The following is a 19733-nucleotide window of genomic DNA, read 5'->3' as shown; positions in this document are numbered from 1 at the left end:
ATCATTAACATTACTTAAATTATATTCTAAAACCAATTACAATTTGCATTTTGGAGTATTTATATTTACTGTAAAGGCTCCACTTTTATCCTATATATCCACAACCTTGATATCTATTTTTTTCGATGGTGTATGGGAACAGGCTTTAAAGGAGAGTGGGGGAGGGTTTTTTATGACCTCGGAGATCCATTTTGCGTCATGAAAATTATGTGCATTGTCTGATATACCTTGAACAGTCATCTGTGTGAAAAATTGTATGAGGTACATCCTTGTGGGCTCACGTCACGTAAGATCCGGGTTCAATGAGTTTTCTATACAGTACCTTAACAAAAAAAGGTGATTATGTATAGTGCACCTCAAGTGACTGCAGTACAAAGTCAGTTAAACAGTTCTGGCAAGACATTATCTGCTCAAGCAAATCTCTCTTATAACAAAATTATACGAATAGTATTAGCAGAAGAAAACAAAAAATAATACAACTTACACAAATTCAAAAAATTGGGATGTAAGGGTGATTGCACTTAAGTTTAAAAAATATACCTCGGGCAACTGGATATGGTCATGGATTCTACGGTAAGGGGTACTGTATCCCTTACTTTTGTGTTAATTATATTTATAAATTTGTTACTATCTCCTGAACACATTTTAACACTCAGGGCCTCTACAATCTTATCTACTCTTCACTCACAATACTTGGATTCAGATGACTTAGCTATGCAACTATGACAACTGTTTTATAGGAATTACTACGTATTTACCTATAACCTGGGTCGGATTGGTAAGGCGGGCACTCGGACAATGGCCGAGGGGCCAGTATCTGAGTTCCAGCTGTGGGCCTCTTTTTTGGGCAGGCTGGGGCCCGATTCGGGCGTATCTGGGTTGTTCGGATGCGGCCCAGTTGGTGCCTGAATGGCCTTTCTGGAGGTAGATGTGCGTCTGGCTCCCTTTTCTCAACCGGCAGAGCTGTCACTCGCTTTCTGTCGCTGGGTCAGCCCATTAATGTATGCATATTGAGCGGGGGCAGGGGGCCTGAGCAGAAGCGGCCTCACTTATTTTCAGGTGTGTTCAGTGCTTTAAATGGGCCGGTACTCTCCGGTACGGAATACCAGAACTTTTTTAGTTTGAGGTGGAGAGTACCGGCACTTCTCAAGAGAAATACAATACTTTTATTTGTAGAGTACCAGCATATCTCAGAAACAGGCAGGTACTCTAGTACAGAGTACCTGCACTTTTATTTTTCCATTTCAAGCACTGGGTGTGTTTCACCAGTGTGAACTAATCTGTGCATTTTTTTTTTATAAGTAAAGTTAAGAAAACATACCTCTCTCAGAGACATCCCCCTTCCCCCTTCTTTTTATAACATTTTGCCGAAGCAGTGTTTAGCGGAAAGGCAATATGCAGATGCGGGCCACATTTATTAGCATGCCAGGACCGATTTTTTTATCACAATCTAACCCTGCCTTTAACCGTGGGTGCTTGAGTAGCGAGCTACTCACTCCAAAGCACTTTAACTCATCTTCAGGGGTAGTATGGACTATTATAAATTCAATTTACAATTTAGGAACCTACTCTTACAGTTTCTGAAAAGCATTCTTACAACCTTTGGAATAATGTCTGCTTTATATCAAAAAAGGAAAATAAAATTAGCCAAATTAAAAGCATTCCGACCGTCAAAACAAATTTGTGTATTTATTTAAGAGTTAATCAGGCTTGTATGTACCACACTGTGCGGGTGAAGGCAAGTGTACGGGGAGTGCCCTTGAAGCGCTGAGGCATCGGGCCAGCTTTCGTGAAGTGTCATAAATAGAGCAATAAAGTGAAGGCAGTTTTATTTATGACACCGAAATAAAATTCTGCGTGCCGCTGGATGAAGATCAAAATGTCATTCCCTTTCATTAAAAGCCCCTTTAAGTGCATTCGAATTAAACTGTTCGGCACTCGCAGAACTCGGATCATTTTACACCCATTAGGGGTTTAATCTGGATGAGTCCGTCCAGTGCCCTCCCTGGGTCCCAAAACTGGACTGTTGACATGGAACACTTAAAAGACACCGACACAAATTGGGTTGTGCTGCCTTGCATCCATGATAGGCGTCCTGGAGCGCCTGGTAATTACCTGAACAAACCGCTCAGCTAGCTGACTTCATTTGAATATGAAAGGAGAGGGCAGAGCGTAAACAACCTGAAGTCTGTCCGTGTGACTCTTCCAGTGGGTCTCAGAGATATATGAGGTGGCGGAAGTGAACTCGGTTTCTCTGGAAGCTCTGCGCTTGGCATCCGAAGTGAAAAGGTTTATTAGCCCAGCGCCTGCCAGCACATTGTCAGCGGAGTGCATATGCGCGGCTGAGAGGTGCTGGCACCTGAATGACCTCGCTGGAAGGCGGGCTGCAGATAGTGCAGGCCCCACCCCGCGCAGCTCCGTGTGCTCCGGCACAGACAGCAGTTGTTCCACTGAAGGACACAGGTTCCTCCACGCGAGATGCGTGCAGGGCGCCGGCTTCTGGTCTCGGTGTTAAGGCGATGTTTTCCTAGGGCGCCTGGCAACCCTCTGCAGATTGCTGTGTGTCAGTAAAGGGCACATCTCCGCGGGCGTGTGGGAGGCTGGGCTTCTGATAGAGATCAGCAGCTTACTTCCAAGAAGCGCTGTACTTTTTACGCTGAGCTGTTTCCAGGTATCTGGTCATTAAAACGCCAGTGGTTTGTAGCAACGGTGATTTATTTAGTTTTTCTGCAGAATGCAAGCCAGGTGGGCAGTGCATGTTCAAATTAAATGCGGCTTATTGTCAAGTGTGGGTCAGCCAGTCAATAGAATGCTTGGTGAAGGGAGAGAAAGGCAGCAGTTGTCCCCTGACTGGACGAGTTAGCCATTTGGGAGTTACTATATGAAGACTGAACTACTGAAGGTGCTCCCAGCGGCTCCAAGTTAACTGGTTGGAAGCTATACCCGAGGAAGGAGAACTTGTCGCACCATTTTAGGCACAAAAGAAATTGATGGATGCAGATGCTCTTTGTGGCAAGACCTGACACTAAAAAACTAGCTGATGATTGGATCTTGGGCAGGAGAATTTACTTTTTGGATACAGGGATCTGCATCGTGGCTCTGTTTCATGGTGTACACCTTTTGTAGTATTACTTCTATCGCTGGAGAAGATGGAAGACCAGGGCACCTCACTCCTTGAGACGGAGAGTCAACAGGTCAACCTGCTTTTCGACACAGCTTTCAACACACTACTGGCCGTGACTGTCTATGTGGTAGTGAAGATCAGCGTTGATCGACTGCGACAGTGGAGGGCCAAAATGACCCTGTTGATTGTGGGTGCGGGCCCTGTGGGGTTGACTGCTGCATTGGTTGCTGTACGATCACACAAGGTGCTGAAGCTGACAGTGATGGACTCTCGCGCCCGAGCAGCACTTCTATGCAGGCCGCAGCAGATCGCTCTAGACCCTCGCAGCGTTCAGTTCCTCCTCCCTCTTGGAGTTGATTTTGATAACATTGAAGGCTGTTGGCACAATGATCATTTTTACACAAAGATTGGGGTCTTCCAGGAGCATTTGCTTAGCATTTTGGAAAAGAAGAAGCAAATTATGGATATACACATTCTGCTAGGCACTAAAGTAAGTGTACTATTAATAATACATTCTACTGTTATGCATCATGGAAAAGAGAGTATGATAAATCGTTTTTGCACCTGTTTTCAATAATTGATATTCTTGATCACTCCCGTAGATAAATGTTAAACAACACCAGTATCAGGGAGCTCTAATGGGGACTGAACCCCAATACATTTGTATTGATAAATTGATTTGTTTCTCAAACTTTGGAAAACATGGCAGGGAGAGTTCAATACGGTCCGCTTAGCTGAACATCTACTGCAGAATTTAGAAAGTTTAATTAATGAAGACAGGTGCTAAAACAGTTTGTCAGACTGAAGTACTGAATAAGTGCCTTATTATGAGTCTGGTGGTGCAGGACCGCCCACTTCTGCATGGCCAAACTCATGTTTGAACCGCCTGCCAGATATGGACTTTTCTCCTGTCTGGTGGGCAGTTCTTTGGTGTCCCGCGGTTATGCCTATGAAATAGGCACCGAAATGGGAATGTCAAAATCAGTACCTGCACGGCATGGACTGCTGCAGTCCATGCCGTGCAGGTACTGGGGTGCACGCACACGGAGGGGCACAACATGTGCCCCCATGTATACACCCCATGGCGCAGAGGCACAAGGTGTTTCCTCACCGCAAGACTTTTCATGGCAATCACACATCTATGAAAAGTGTGGTGGTAAGGAAACTCGTAATATGCTTGGCGGGGCAGCTGTGGCCCCGACAAGCATATTGCGGCTTCAAGACTGCTGCATCACTGCCAGGGAAATCTGATCCCTGGCGGTTGCTGTGGTCCCAGAAAGGCCCGACCTCCCTTTTCATAATAGGGCAGTTGGAAGACCGCCACCTTCGTGCCTCAGCAAGTCTGGCGGTTCGTGAACCTCCAAACTCGTAATAAGCCCCTAAATGGGAGCAGCGTCTAAGCTGGATGCTCTCCTTTCCGCTTGGTGGAAACAATATTATCGGTGAGCTTTATGATTGTTTTCTAAGTTGATCAGAGTCTGTTTCTAAGTCAGTTGAACAACTGAATATCTCCTGGAATCCTTCCTAAAGCCAGAGCCTTTATGAGATCACATTGTTTAAATAAAGTTCTACTGACATTTTATCCAGTGATGGCTGTCACTGGGCAATTGATATTAAAAAGAAATGCGCTATTGATATGTCATTGTGACAATAGCCATAACTTAGCCCTGGTGAAGTCTCTTTACACAGATGAACACATTGGCTGGGCTGATATGTTGCTTGCTTTGAGATAAAGAAGATTGAAGAACAAATATTGATTAGATTTTTTACACCCAATGGTCCTTGAGTTTATTGGATAAACTGAATTTGCATAATGACGTCTCCATAGAATCATGGACAGATGAAATTTCAATGAATTGAATTGTAATAAAATGACCAAGGACTACTTAAAATGTGAGTGCTTCCCACTGTTATTTGTTTGTACCGACCAAGTGGCTGAGGTATGCCCAGATGTGGGTATCATATTCAATCTCCTATCATGGCAAACTAAGTCTTGAGTCGCTTGTGTTCTAGTTCAGGCAGATCGCAGAATGGCAGTTCGGACTGGTCTATTCCTTTTGGAGCAGAGTTGAGACTGATTTGCATATGTCTGGATAGAAACTGTGGTGGCATGGTAGGCAAAATAACAATGGGTTGGAATGCTACCCTTGGCAATTGCAAGTATACATCCCATCAACTTTAGTCTGTTTCAAGCATTAATATTACAGCAGATTCTGTGCCATAAAAAAAGTCTGTTTCAATCATGAATTCTAACTTCAGACCATTTTGTTCAGTACATATGATACATGAGATCCTGTCTCCCAGAGCAGGCATTAAACCTACGGGTGTCATTTATGGGTCATCTGCGACCCCTGGCTCGCTCCTTGTGACCCGAGCCCTGCTTTTGCGACCCCTGGCCTCAGAGAGGGCAAAATCAGTGCAAGAAGACATGTGTGGCTTTGCCCTCCTTGTTTTCAGCTCAGTTTTATTATTATTATTCACTGTTAGTGTAATAAAAACTGGAGCATCGGGTAAGTAAAAAAGGTTTTTAAATGGATGTTTTGTGCATGCTTGCAGGTGAGAGTGTTTTTGTGTGAGAGAGGAAGTGTTTATGTGTATGCGTGTGTGTGAGCATGTGTGTGTGAGTGAAAGTGAGTGATAAGAATGGCAATATTGAGATTAAATGTCAATAAATGAGTATAAGTGAGTGAAAATGATGAAGTGAGAGGGAGGGCAAGTTATTTGAGGGAGTAGGTGTGAACTAATCCGTGTGAGGATGAGTGACAATGTGTGAGTGAGTGAGTGAGTGAGTGTATGCTTGAGCACCAAGAGTGAGAATTAATGAGTGCATGGGTGTGAGAATGATTGAATAATAGTGAGTAGATGTGAATGAGCGTGAGTTAGTCAATGTAAACTGGCAGGAGTGAAAATATGGTGTTATGAATGCAAGTCTGCTTTTGGCCCTGACAAAATACTGGTGTTGACATACTAGAGACAATTATTATTATTAACAAAGGGGGATCGGGCATATTAGAGAAAATACTAGATATATGGGACATCCATGGCAAAATGCTGGAGCTAGCACGTTGGAGGTGATTCTTGGTATAAAGGATGACAGCAATGGCTCAAAGGAGGGGGACAAACACACATGACAAAATGCAGGCTCTACCATACTAGAGGTAGTTTTTGACCTAAGGGTCACCCACATTGCATGGATAACATTAATGGCACAATTCTGTGACTGGCATATTTCATGTAATTGTTGGCATACTGGGCACCCATAACATATGGGGGTACCCATGGCAACATGCTGGACCTAACACAATGGAGTTTATTTTTTGCATATGGGTGCACCCATAGCACAATTTAAAAACAGGGAGTCAACTTCTATGGAACAGCACGTTTGTTTGGCTATATAAGACCACGAAAGGTCTTATATATTTATTGAGTGTCCTTTCATATCCCCTGACTTTATAACAGATTAAAGTGAAACACGTGCTTTAACATGCAATATTTCACCCATTGTTTCAATATTATCTTGTGTGGAGAACCCTTTCCCCAGACCCATTCAAAAGTGTTCTTATTCTTTTGCATTATTCAGTACAGTTTAGGGCACGTAGTGTATAACACACAATCACTCTCAAAGATTTTGACTGCACCCTAATATATGTGTATCTATAAGAGACGTTTGTATTGTATTTTATATTAATGACACAGTTATAATGAAGTTTTAGTGAGGTCAAATATTGTGATATCCTTCGGGTTAAGACCAAGTGACATCACTCCTTGGAAGATTTAGGGTCAAAGGTCCTATGATGTCACTCTCATTCATGCCAATAAGGACAAAGGGTGAGTGATGTCACTTTCTCTACTCCTGGCATTTTGGTGAATCAACGTCCATGAATAAGCTTCTGATGAAGAACTATGCATATAGGATACATCTAACATTTTTGGTATACCTGCATATTAATAACATCTCAACATCATCTATTTACTAATGGGGTAATTTTATGTAGTGCTTAAAAAACCCATGAGCATCAGAACACTTTACAACGCTGTGAACAAATACAGAACAGCAACAAAATCAATATTATTGGCATTATGCCTCTCTGTGGTAGGTGTACCGAAGTTAAGCTATTCCAGCTTTAACCACTTTGGTGCTTATGACGAGCTGAGCTCATTATAACTGCCGTGAAACGCCCGCATGGGGATAATTCCCCTCCTGTGCGGGGTGTTCCATTGAGTGGGCGGAGTCGTGAAGAGCTTAGCTCGTCACGAGCCCCGCGGTGCCGTGCGCAGCCACCCTCCCCCGCGCCGCGGGGGATTTAGCCCCTGTGAGAAGGGGTTAAAAACCTTAATTAATCTGGAGTTGCGTGAAATCTATAGGTGGTTGCATGTGAAAGCCCATGCACCACCCATGGAATGCCTACCACTAAGAAATGTGACGGTGCACAAGCTGCTGCGTTATGTTAGATTTATTTACAAAGGCACAGAAAGCCACACAACCCAGCACTTACGTGTCTTTGTAAATCCTAAATAAGCTCTTGTGTTGCCCTGCATCTCCTTGCCTGACACCCACAAGGAGGATGCAAAGTCTTAATAAATTTGGGTCCTTTGCAAACAAATCTGGTGGTCAAAAGAAGGGGCAAAAGTGGAGCGAAAACTTAGTTACATACCACACAGCATAAGTGCAAAAACCCAACAGATATTCTCAATAGACAGTAAAAGCGACCTTTATGAAATAGTCAGATTTCCATCAACTGCCAAGAGAGGCCAGTGTCATCACTTGGATATCCTCAGGCTGCAATTTCTTTGTCTATAAATGTTCCAACACAAAAATTAATGAAAGAACCTATTTTGAACACAGGCATAAATATTGCTATATTAAGACCTATGTATATAAAGACGTACATTTTAATGAATCTCACATTGAAAATAAATACATAAATATCAGCTATGAGAAGAACTACTGGTTTCCATATGCCTTTTTCTGGTGAAGGTGTTTGAAATAGGAATCCTTACAACCCAAATAGAGTACATCCTTATAGCTTGTTTGATGATGCCCCCTCTTGATTACTGACTTTATTATTCATCACAGGGCGGGGTTTCATATACCTGAGTGGTTGCCAGGTGAGGTGAGGCTTGTACCTCATACAAGACAGGTGAGTGTATCTGACACATTAGAAATAGCCAACCAATGGTAGTATGGCTTATGCGTTAGGGCAAGGATGTTAAACTGGTGCAATATTTCACAACATGTATTTATGTCGCTATCTCTTACAGGTGTGAAGACCACCCTGCTTGTATTGAGGTATTATGTACAAGGTTGTAATTAGTTTATGCACATTTGCACAAATTTTTAAAAAATACAGTAGCCCTTTAAAAACTTAGGTCCTGAAGAAAGCCTGGGTAAATGGCCCACCAGGCTGAAACTAGTTGACCATCTTTGTTAAGTGGACTATTTGTTAAAAGCCACTTTTTGCACCGTTTAAGAGGATTGGAAGAGATATTGTAATAAAAAGTATTTTTTCCTACTTCCAAATCCTTTTTAATTCTCACTCGCTGGCACTGCACTAATCTTTTCCATCACCCTACCAAATAGATATCCTATTTGTAGTTCCTCGAAATAAGTGACTAAACTGGTCATTCTTTTCACCTTACCTCTGTATTTCCTCTTGTTGTGATTTCAGTGATCTATGCGAAATCCGAACCACATTGTTCCCCTCTGTGATCAAGAGGTGTTGTTGTAGGAAGGAAGGCTATCCAAGTGATGACACTGGCCTCTTTTGGCAGTTGATGGAAATCCGACTATTTCGTAAAGGTCGCTTTCCCTGTCTATTGAGCAAATCTGTTGGGTTTTTGCACTTGTGTTGTGTGGTATGTAACTCGGTTTTTGCTCCCCTTTTGCCCCTTATTTTGACCGCCAGATTTGTTTGCAATGGATATAATTTGAATTGCGGATTGAATCTGTGAGTTGGTCGGTAAACTGTCCCTAGGACCCTCTACCCTTTGTGGATTTGTTTGTTATATTATTAAATTTGGGCCCAGGGTTTTTGAAAACACATAAAACTCTACGTAATATACTAGAAGTATTATCACAAAACATATAATGCCACATTTGAGAAACTCTTACATGACATGACAGAGGGATTAGTAGTACTATTACAAAATAGAAAATGTCACATTTCAGAATTTCTCATATGTTAGTAACTAGCACAAAACAATGTAGCATGTACAGGTGATCTGTTAATGCAATTAGTATCACTTACTGAGGCTTCAGTAGCACTTCGGGGGCCAAGTGCCTAGGAAATAGATCATGGATAAAGGAAAGATAATTGTAATTGTTCTTTTGAATGTAGAAATACAGAAAATCATATGCGTATTAGATGGAATTGAGTTCCAGACTCTAGGAGCACTATCGGAGAATGGCTGGCTGACAGTACATTTTATTGTTGAATATTTGGGTTTCAAGGAGGAGTGTGTTAGCTACATTGTAGCCATGGCCCTACAACCAACAAATGTTGTGAGTCAGAATTTTAAAGTGTGTGCACTAGGTAAGCAAGTTTGTAGGCAGATATGTTAACTGTTTGGAACCAATTTATGGATTGTATTACCAGGGTGGCATGGTCAAAGTGTCCGCTCCCAGAGTTCAAACATGCTACAGCACAGCTTTGCCGTCCAAGCGAATGCACTATTCAAAGTGTAATGAGGATGCCATGGCCATCTGTTATGCATGGCAAACCTTTTTCCCGCACAGTGCCTAGACGCCCTTAGTCATTCGTGCGCTATATAAATATAAAACCAAATCAAAAATCAAATTTGTATCGGAGGTGGAAGATCTTGAACTATCAACAAACACAAGTCCCATTGTCCAGAATATGTAATACATAATCAATCTTTTGCAAGATGGCAGTTTTGGTGTTTCCACCAGTTGTGAAGCATGCCTGAAGACGGTCAAGAAGACTGCTATCATTTATTAACTGTTTCACTTGGCTGCTCACATCGATTTATGACCGTTTTGCATAAATTAGTAAACCAAAGACTTGGTAAAAGTTATTAGAGTCACATGGATCTGTAGAAAGTTTTTTCAAGGGAAGAGACATCTGGCTTATTTTGAAGCACTCCGAAACACATCTCCAGTGAGGGAGAGGTTGATGATGTTGGAACAATGAGGGACAAGGTCAGAGCACATCCCTTTAATTTAGTTGGTCGGTAACTGTTTAGATGTATGCAAAAAGTCTTAGAAAAGATAAAAACTGGAGATGTCCTTGTCATGGGACAAGGAAAACAGGAAACAATGGAAGGTATTCTCTGTGCTTTCTGACTTCGGTGTAAAAAATAGTATCTAAGGGTCAGATGTATTAAGATGCTGGTCTCAAAAAGTGGGTGGTCACAGAAAGCGGTGCAGACTGCAACGCTTGTTTTGCTGACTCTTGTTTGGTGTAAATTTGCAGTTTGAAGCCGGTTGTGTAACATGCCTACAACTAGTACGCAGTGATTAACAATGTGTTTTAGTTTCTATTATGAGAGACTCTACGCATGTTAATACAATCTTATTTTGATAATATCCTAGCTTTCTAATTTTACCTTGTTTATTTTTAGCTCTATTATCAACTATTTAACATGATTTTAACTTTGATGACTGAACTGTTCAATGTATATGCTGGCTTTGTTTAGGTTTTAACTGAAAAGGCAATGAACATATTATAATTTAATGGTCGGTTTCAACTGCTTTAACATCTTTATTCACAACAAAATATTTGTAAGAATAAGCTAAATTCAAATACTACAAAATGAAATAAAACAATAGTGAAAAATGACAAAATAAAAACACTTAAATAGCATTTTATAATTCCAATATGTTGTTCAGCTATTTTAATGGCGTCATTCAGGGCTGGTTAATGTGACAAGGATTCTATTCCTGAGAGGGACTACATGCTCAGATGATAGTAGGTCACATAACATAATCTCATTGAGTCAACAACTACCTCATTGCTCACTTTTCTGGTCTGACTGAAAAGAACACGTCAGGTTCACCGAGCGAAGACTCTTGAGGACTGATTTAAGAAAACAGCTGCACACAGTGACAAGAGATAAGGACCAATTAAGGATTTGAAAGACAGGGGTCAACACAATTGCGCTGTTCTTTCAGTATGGATTCAGATTATGCTAACAGAGTGTACCCCGTTGTGTGAAGCTGGCCAGTCACATCTTCTGGAAACCGGTGTGGCGGTGAGGCATATGAACATTAAACTATTTTTGCCTTAGTGATCACATCCAGGTGTGTTTCTCCCGAGAATTAACTACCAGGAAAATCTCTGGAGACGAAGGGGGTAAACATGTTTTTAACAAAAATAGAGGAATGAGGGTCAAGTGGGAAAGAATCGATCTGGTGTGCTTTACGCAAAAAATAGTTCTGGAGCACATGGAACGCATAATGGCTTGTTTGGCAGAAAACCCTCCTCCAACCGTATTGTAGGATTGTAATCATTTATTCGAGACACTATCTGAGAGCATTATGGTCAATAGGACAATAAAAGAGGCTCTTTTACATTGTTGGTTTAAAGCCACATTCACTGCTGCCCATAAACAATTAAAGCTTGCATTAAAACCGACCCCACAATGTACCATTGTTGTTCGTCGACCAAGAGGGGAATATAAGAACATTGTGGAGGCTAGGAAAAGGGAAATAAGAGCAAAAGCCTTGAAAGACTTAACAACCGCTGCCTCCTTAAGGGACTGCGCGAAATTCTGGGACGTATTCAATCCCCCTTTTTTCACATTTTGACACCCCCAAGGTTGAAGCTCTGATTCCCGAAGTTAATTGGGTAACCCACTTTTTCATCCTAATCAGTAAGGTCGACTCCACACTGTTGACCTACCCGTGCCTGCTGAGTCTGACGTAGCTCAGGCCCCTTTGCTAGGGCCTACTGAACTGGGTGAGGTAGTCTAGGCGATAAATTGCTCGGCCCCTGGGAAAGCCCCTATAGCCAATGAGCTGCCGGTTGATGTCTTTAAATCATACATATACCTCTGCGGTCCGGTATTAAACGTTTTAATGTCCGTAGTGGAAGGCCACATACCTGAGTCATGGGCTCTGCAGGCTTAGTTCCTATTTTTTCAAAAAATGAGACAAATCAGATCTGGCCTGTTATTGATCAATATCTCTGATTGACGCTACTGCAAAAAGCATGGGAAGAGAAATAATGGCCCACCTAGAAACATGGGCAAATGATAACAAGATCTTAACCCTCATTCAGGTTGGGCTTAGACTGTGCATAGGCACTATAGAGCAATCATTAAACCTGCACCTTATTACCAGCAAATATGTATCAGCAAAAGGGTGTGGCGTCCATATGGCTTTTATAGATCTTTTAAGTGCACACAATTTGGTTAGTACGGTAAAACTTTGGGAATTAATGCAGAATATGGCGGTCAAACCTGATCTTCTTTAGTAAAATGTCTACACTATGATATGAAAGTAGCAGTATGGGATGGACCACAGGTGGAATTAACTCCATAAATATCACCCCTAAGATGAGTAAGACAGGGCTGCATCCTAGCCCCTTTTCAGTTCTTACTATATGTAAATAACATAACTGAACACCTTGCGGAGGCTGCAGTGGAAGTTCCCAAGATAGATGAGCACTCCCTCCCCTTAATTTTTTATGCATATGATGCAGTACTAATAGTGCGCATGCCAAGTGACCACCAAAAGCTGCTAAAATACTTTATGGAGTATATGGAAGACCTGGTTTTAAAGGTTAATCAGGCAAAATCATATACAATGACATGCAGGCATTTTCACACAAGAACATAGTGCATGAGAGTGTGGGTGATAGAAATGGGACTTCTGGTTGGCTAGGGTTGCGCCTAAGCCAGACAGAAATCACCACTCTAGTCAGGGCAAGGGAGTTACGTGTTGAAGATAACCCCTGCTTACCCCCTTGGTAGCTTGACACGAGCAGTCAGGCTTATCCCAGAGGCGATATGAAAAGCGTTTGTGCAACACACACACACATCAGCAACACACTAGGCACACTACAAAAGAGACTCCAGACAAGGTTATATAAAAAATAGCCTTTGTATTACCCAAAACACATTAGAATCATAATCACACAATATACATTGTGCCAACTGGCACTAGGCAATAGTCACAGGGGATTATATACATGACAGGGCCAATCTGGCCACTGTCAGAATCTTTAGAATGCACTAGTAGTGCATATAAACCACAACCAGTGACTACTGGTAAAATACTGTACTTAGCATTAGTATTAGCAACATAACCGCATTATGTCTGCATCACATTAGGCCTAAACACATTATGTGTAAGCCTCATAAGCATAAACACATTACGCAATAGGCATAGAACACATTGTGCATAAGTCACAACCACAAACACATTATGCATACATCATGGTGCATAAATCACATTAGTAATGCACCACAGTACCCTAACACAGTGTAATCATCCTATTTGCACTCTCACCAGACCACACATTGACCAAACATGACCCTAGGCCAACTGGCCTTTCTTGGGGCCCAAATGCCCTCTCTCCAAAATGTCAGGGCACTAACTGGGGCCTTCCACTGGCCCTTTGCCTGCCAAGGCAGGAAAAGCGATGTGCATAGCCCACTGGGGCAAGGGGGATGTAACTCAACCCTTTCTCATCAAGAGAAGTACTGTCCCTGTGTTCCAGCTGCCTGCGCTCTCGCGGTGCAGCTGAGACAATTAGGCCTGGCACCACTGTGCCTCTCAGGTCCCCCTCAGGGAATCAGAATTGCACCCAAAAACAAATCAGCTATGGTACTACTAGTGCCTTGTGAGCCCCCCTCACCGGGGCTCTTCTGATGCCAGTACCAGGCGTCAACAATGCTTGATGGAAGTCCCCGGGGCTTCTGTCACAAACTTGCCCACATGCTGCAGCAACCCGCTGGTAGACCTGGCACCTTGGCGTGGGTCTCCCTTTCATTTTTTGCTGTTGCCTCATGTGTTTTTGCTGGTTATAGATGCTTTGGGCACTGTGCCACTGCTGTCCAGTGCCACATTGCAAGTGCTCCCTATGGTAAATTGATGTATGGATTAGTGACTCCAGGTTTGGCTGGTTTGGTTTACTTGTCAGACCCTAGTACAGTGCACTGAGTGTGCCCAGGGCTTGTAAACCAAATGCTGCTGGTGGGCTTGCAGCACTGGTTGTGCCACACACAGACGCAGCCTCTTAAAAAATGCTTTGACGGTGATTGTATCATTATTAATTTCCGGTCTCCAAGGTGGGCAAACAATACTCTTAATAATGCACCCACACCTTCCCCCGGAAATTAATACTACTCTTCTCCCTCTAGGGTACTTCTATAGACATCTAATGGTGACGCAGGAAAATGGTAGTCAGCCTAGAAATGGACCCCTTTTAGCCCCTTCCCAGTTCAATAATTTATCTAATTTTGCCATTCCATTAGCCAATAAATTCCAGGCCCTGAGCAATCTTGATACTAATGATTGACGTGAGGGATTTATACAGTCTAGTCAGGCAGAACCGGTAAGATATGGACCGAAAAGCTCTATAATGGAAACCAAGAATGATGACGATTTATTATTAAGTAAGGTTGAATTATGTGTGATAGAGCAGGGCGGAATGTTACCTACAAATGTAACTTTGATACCAACCACCTGAGTGATTCGGAATGCATTTGAGAAAAATCGTTTCTCACTAGTGAAGTGGTGGGCCATGAAGTACCCCTTTGGGAAGCTCATGAGGTTAATACTGGTAATGGGTATCAAGTAACCACCTGGAACATCTCTGGTTTCAGGAGCAAAATAGGCACACCATCATGGTCTGGCTTTATTTTGGCCCAACATGACATCATATGCCTACAGGAGACGTGGAGCATTGAACCAATCTATGTAGAGGGCTTTACCTCACACTGGCTCCCAGCCCAGGCCTCCCTTTCAGGCAGAGCAAAGGGCGGTCTCCTGATCTTGATCTCTACCAACTTGAATAGATGCAAGATTAAATGCTGTACTACTGTTGGTACCCATTCCCAGGTTATGTGGTTGGTATGCCCCGTGGGTAAAGATGTTATTTTGATCAATTTTTATAATAACGTGTTCAACTCTTTCCACGGGTCAGTTGTTAATGCCCTGGAAAGGGAACTTGATAAGCTGATTAGTACCATTAGAAAATCGATCATCATTATTTGGGTTGGTGATTTTAATGTTCAGGTGTATCCACTATCCCTGACCAAAGTCTGTGGGCACAGGAAGGGGGAAACTGACGATGATTGTTATATGCACTACCCCCATTGTGAATATGGTACAGCCCTAAATAGTGTTATTGCTAAGCTGGATCTAGAATTATTGCACTGTGCCACTGATAAATATAATGTGAAACGCCCTACATTTACATGCCGAAATGCAATGTCCAATATTGATCACATTATAACTTCATGTTATAGTGAATATTTGTTCTCATTACCTTGGATAGTGGATCAACCAACTAGTGATCATAATAGTATTTCTCTTTATCTATTATGTTGGGGTTTTAAAAATTCAACTGGCGTCTCTTATAGGCCGTGCATTGCCCCTATTAGATCGAATAGTGTCCGGATAAAATGGGCTGGTTTGGACCCATCCAAAATCCAGAACCATGATATTATGCAATGCCAGAATGAAATCCAAGTTTGCTTAGGTGATGAGGTTGATCCACAATTGATGCTTGCCAATTTCACTAAGATTAATAATGTTGTTAAGAGCCTCTTTACGAAACCAGTCCGCGGAAACAAAAAACCTAAGGTGGGCTGGTTCGACAGTATTTGAACTGCGGCTCTACATCATCTTAAACAAGCCCTGGGGTGCAACCAAGATACCCGGATACAATCAAGGTCTTACGTGCAGAATATGCTTCAGCCTTAAAAGCCAGAAAAGTAGAGCTTCAAGAAAAAGCCTGGGAAAATTTAAGTTGCGCAACTGACTCTAAAAATAGTCAATTGTTCTGGGATATGGTTAATAGTACCTTCTTGAAAGATGACCATATACAAGAACTCAATTCCTATATTAACTGCAATTCCTGGGTAGAATATTTCTCAAGATTTTTTAACCCAACTGATAGAGATGCCCTACCCACTTTGTCTACCCAATTTCCCACTTACTGGCCAATAATATCCCTGTCAATTAGTATAGAGGAGGTCACTGAGGGTATAATTAGTAGCAAGGGAGGTAAGGCACTGGGTACTGGCGGGATCCCAATAGACCTTTATAAAAACGAAATGGTTCTATGGTCCCCGCTTTTAACTAGAGTTTTTAATGCCGCTGTTAAGACCCAATTCCCATTATCATGGGGCCAGTCAATAATAATACCAATTCATAAGAAAGGAGAACAAAATTACATTTGTAACTATCAACCAATTTCCTTTCTGGATTCTTCTGTAAAGATTATGAGTAGGGTCATGCTATCAAGATTAGAAGCTTGGGTTATAGAAAAGTCGATCCTTACACAAGTGCAATACGGGTTTAGAAAAGGAGTTGGTACACTAGAGCAGTGTGTCAAATTTGATCTCCTGATCGGCAAGTATACCCTAGCAAAGGAGGGCAATTTATATTTATGCTTTGCCGACCTCAGCAGCGCTTTTGATTTGGTAGACCACTCTATTTTATGGCCCTTATTGTTAGAAATGGGCGCTCCCAAAGAGATAGTTTATTTTCTAGCAAGATTCTACGGGGAGCTGTCAAGGAAGGTGCGATATGGTTTTTCAGGTGAATATACCTCCCCTTTTAAAGTTAAAAGAGGCTTCCGACAGGGCTGCGTGCTGGCACCACTACTTTTTTCATTGTTTATCAATGATGTAGATGCAGCCCTGAAACTGTTTGAGTCAGATGCACCGAGGGTGGATGGAAACCCCATTCCAATTATCCTGTATGCTGATGTGGCAGTTTTACTTTCCCATACCCCTATTGGGTTACAGCGTCTTATTGATAATTTTACTGCTTTTATCGATAAAAGAAAGCTTTTAATCAATAAAACTAAAACTTTCGTTATGGCTTGATGCAAGAACCCGATAACATCTAGATCCTTTTTTATTGAAGTCTCTAAGGTCCAGACAGTTAAAACATTTTGCTACCTGAGTATTGCATTTGCGGGGAACAGGTCATGGGCACAGGCACAGGAAAATGCCTGTTCTAAGATGATGAGAAATATTAACAGTATTTTTAGATTTGCTGCTAAACTGGGCAACCGACGTATTAAAGATATGATGACAATCTGTGAGGTAAGATGTGTTACAGCTGCACTTTACGGCGCAGGTGTTTGGGGTCACTGCAAAGGTAATCTATTACAACAAACTGAAAATTATTTTTTTTAACGTTTGTTGTGTCCCACCATCGGCCTCCACGGAACTTATTCATTGTGAGTGGGCATCAAATATATTTTAGACTTGGCTTCATTACGCTCTCTCCTATTGTGGAAATCTATATGGTCGAAGGAGGAGACAATGTTCACCCAAACAATAATACGGGACTGCCTCAAAATGGAGAGTTGTTTAAGAATACCTTGGCTTCATTACATCTCTTACTGGTTTACATTTTTATTTAATTGTGATATTTGGCTGGATCCTGGGTGTGCAGACTTTATTGCCAGAACGGAGATAAAATCCATTCTATTAGCCCACAAAACAGAGGCTCGCTCCAGCGTAATTAAGAATCAAACAACTTTTATATTTTATCTGCAACTGGATCTTAAACAGGGTATCCAAACCTACCTGTTAGTCGTGACAAGAGCATCACACCGATTTGTGTGGACACGTCTAAGATTGGGTACTGTACATCATCTTGTTAGTTTCCCAGTTATGAAACAGTGTTCTGTTCAACCATGCCCATGTTATGTAATTTCCAGACAAAGCAGCTGCCACATGTCATTATTCTGTAAATTTTATTTGCATTTTAGACATTTTTATCTGAAACCGTTCTTTTTATAATATAATATAAGATCTACTAAAGATGCCATGAAATTGCTTTTTAGATTAGAGGACCCATGATTGTGTTTTTATTTAGCTACATTCCTTTTGAAATCTATTAGTATCAGGAAATTGATGATCATTGACACTTGATTGTAAGATTGGGGCCCCACATGTAACTTTTTTGCACTTGCACTTTTGTATTAGGACCTATACATGTTTATGTAGATCGCTACTGTGCATACATGAACTATTGTACTTGCATTTTCTGTACCAGGATTATTATATGTTTGTGAATTTCTATGTATACATATTTTATTAGTCCTGTAGTTTCATATTTTACATTTATTATTGTAGAATGATTTATGATTGTATTGCTTATATGGTTGATTTATTTAACCAAATTACATCTTTCAAATGTAATTGAGTTACAAACTAGGAAATTGGCCCTAGAGGAGAAGAGGATGCAGTTTGAGCATGAGAAAAGTTTGAGGGAGATGGAATTGAAAGCAAGAAGCTTAGAAATGACTCCCTCTGGTGGCAGCACACCGTCAATGCCTGTGGAAGCTAGAGTGTATATTCCTAAAGATGTGGTGAAAGGGTTTTATAAGAATGATGACATTGGGCAGTGGTTTAAGCCCTATGAGGAAGCCATGTCTTCCCACCGGGTCCCTGAGAAGGATTGGGGAGCGGGGTTGTGGGGACGGTTCCTTAGTTAGGGGCAGGATACACTGTCAGACTTGCCCTCTGAAGTCCATAATTCTTATTGCCACATGAAAGATGCATTGATGTCCAGGTATGGATTGACTCCTGAATTGTATAGACAGAGGTTTAGGAATTGCAAGAAGGTGGAATCAAGTACATGGGAAAAATATATGATTTTCTTTTGCAGAGCATTGGATGGTTGGGTGAAGGGTAGCAAAGGTAATGATTTTGAGGAGCTCTTTGAATTAATTGCATGGGAGCACTTGTCAAGTAATTGTTTTCCAGAGCTTCGCCAGCACCTGATTGATAGCAGGCTAACTAACCCTAAGAAGCTTGCTGAGGAGGCAGACTGCTGGGTGAGCACCCAGGTCTACAAGGGTCACATGGGAGACTCAGCCAAGAGTGGCAGGGCCCCCAGCAGAAGAGTGGGGGGGGGGACAAGGGTAAACAGAGGGAGTTCCAAAGAGGACCCCAAAGTAATTCCCAAGGGAACCAAGGGGAAGGTTCCCAGCCTCCCCCTGAGAAGAATCCTGGGGCCCCAACAGGTAACCCTGTTCACAGGGGACCCCTAAGGTGTTACAAGTGTGGTGAAGTGGGTCATAAGTCGAGTGATCCCCAGGCCCACAGTTTGGAAAGACAGCACCCACTAATGTCCACCCCGGCAGATGGTGATTGTAGCCCTGAGGGAGGAGAGGGGTGTCCAAAGTATGTGGGGTCCCGCAGAGATGTCCCTTGTCTCTTTAGGAGACTGTGAGGTGGTCTCCAGGACCTAACTGCCTAATAACACCAAGAAGTACAGGCAGTGGGTGACCATCAAAGGTCATAGAGTGGAGGCTCTTAGAGACACAGGAACCAATGTGACAGCTGTCAAGTGTCACCTGGTGTCTCAAGAGCAGGTTGTCCCCAATGCATTTTACCCAGTTGTTTCGGCTGACAACACAGAGAGCAACTGCAAGGCGCTCAGGTCCCCTTTGAG

The 19733-nt window shown here is 42.2% G+C and overlaps 1 protein-coding gene across 3 annotated transcripts in view; it reads left to right on the top strand.

Moving 5' to 3' along the window:
• Window positions 1-2364: 2364 nt before the first annotated feature.
• Window positions 2365-19733, top strand: part of LOC144799793 (uncharacterized) — a 436537-nt gene continuing 419168 nt past the window's right edge. For 2 of the 3 annotated variants that reach the window (XM_078671345.1, XM_078671344.1), the window contains exon 1: window positions 2365-3614. In XM_078671345.1, the coding sequence (XP_078527471.1) occupies window positions 3150-3614 (465 nt within the window). In that variant the 5' untranslated portion in view covers window positions 2365-3149. The remainder of the gene's footprint in view (window positions 3615-19733) is intronic. The other variant, XM_078671346.1, reaches the window with a different exon arrangement.

The sequence above is a fragment of the Lissotriton helveticus genome, chromosome 12, assembly GCF_964261635.1.
Source record: "Lissotriton helveticus chromosome 12, aLisHel1.1, whole genome shotgun sequence".
Taxonomy (NCBI): Eukaryota; Metazoa; Chordata; class Amphibia; order Caudata; family Salamandridae; genus Lissotriton; species Lissotriton helveticus.
This window is presented reverse-complemented; position numbering and strand designations above follow the sequence as displayed.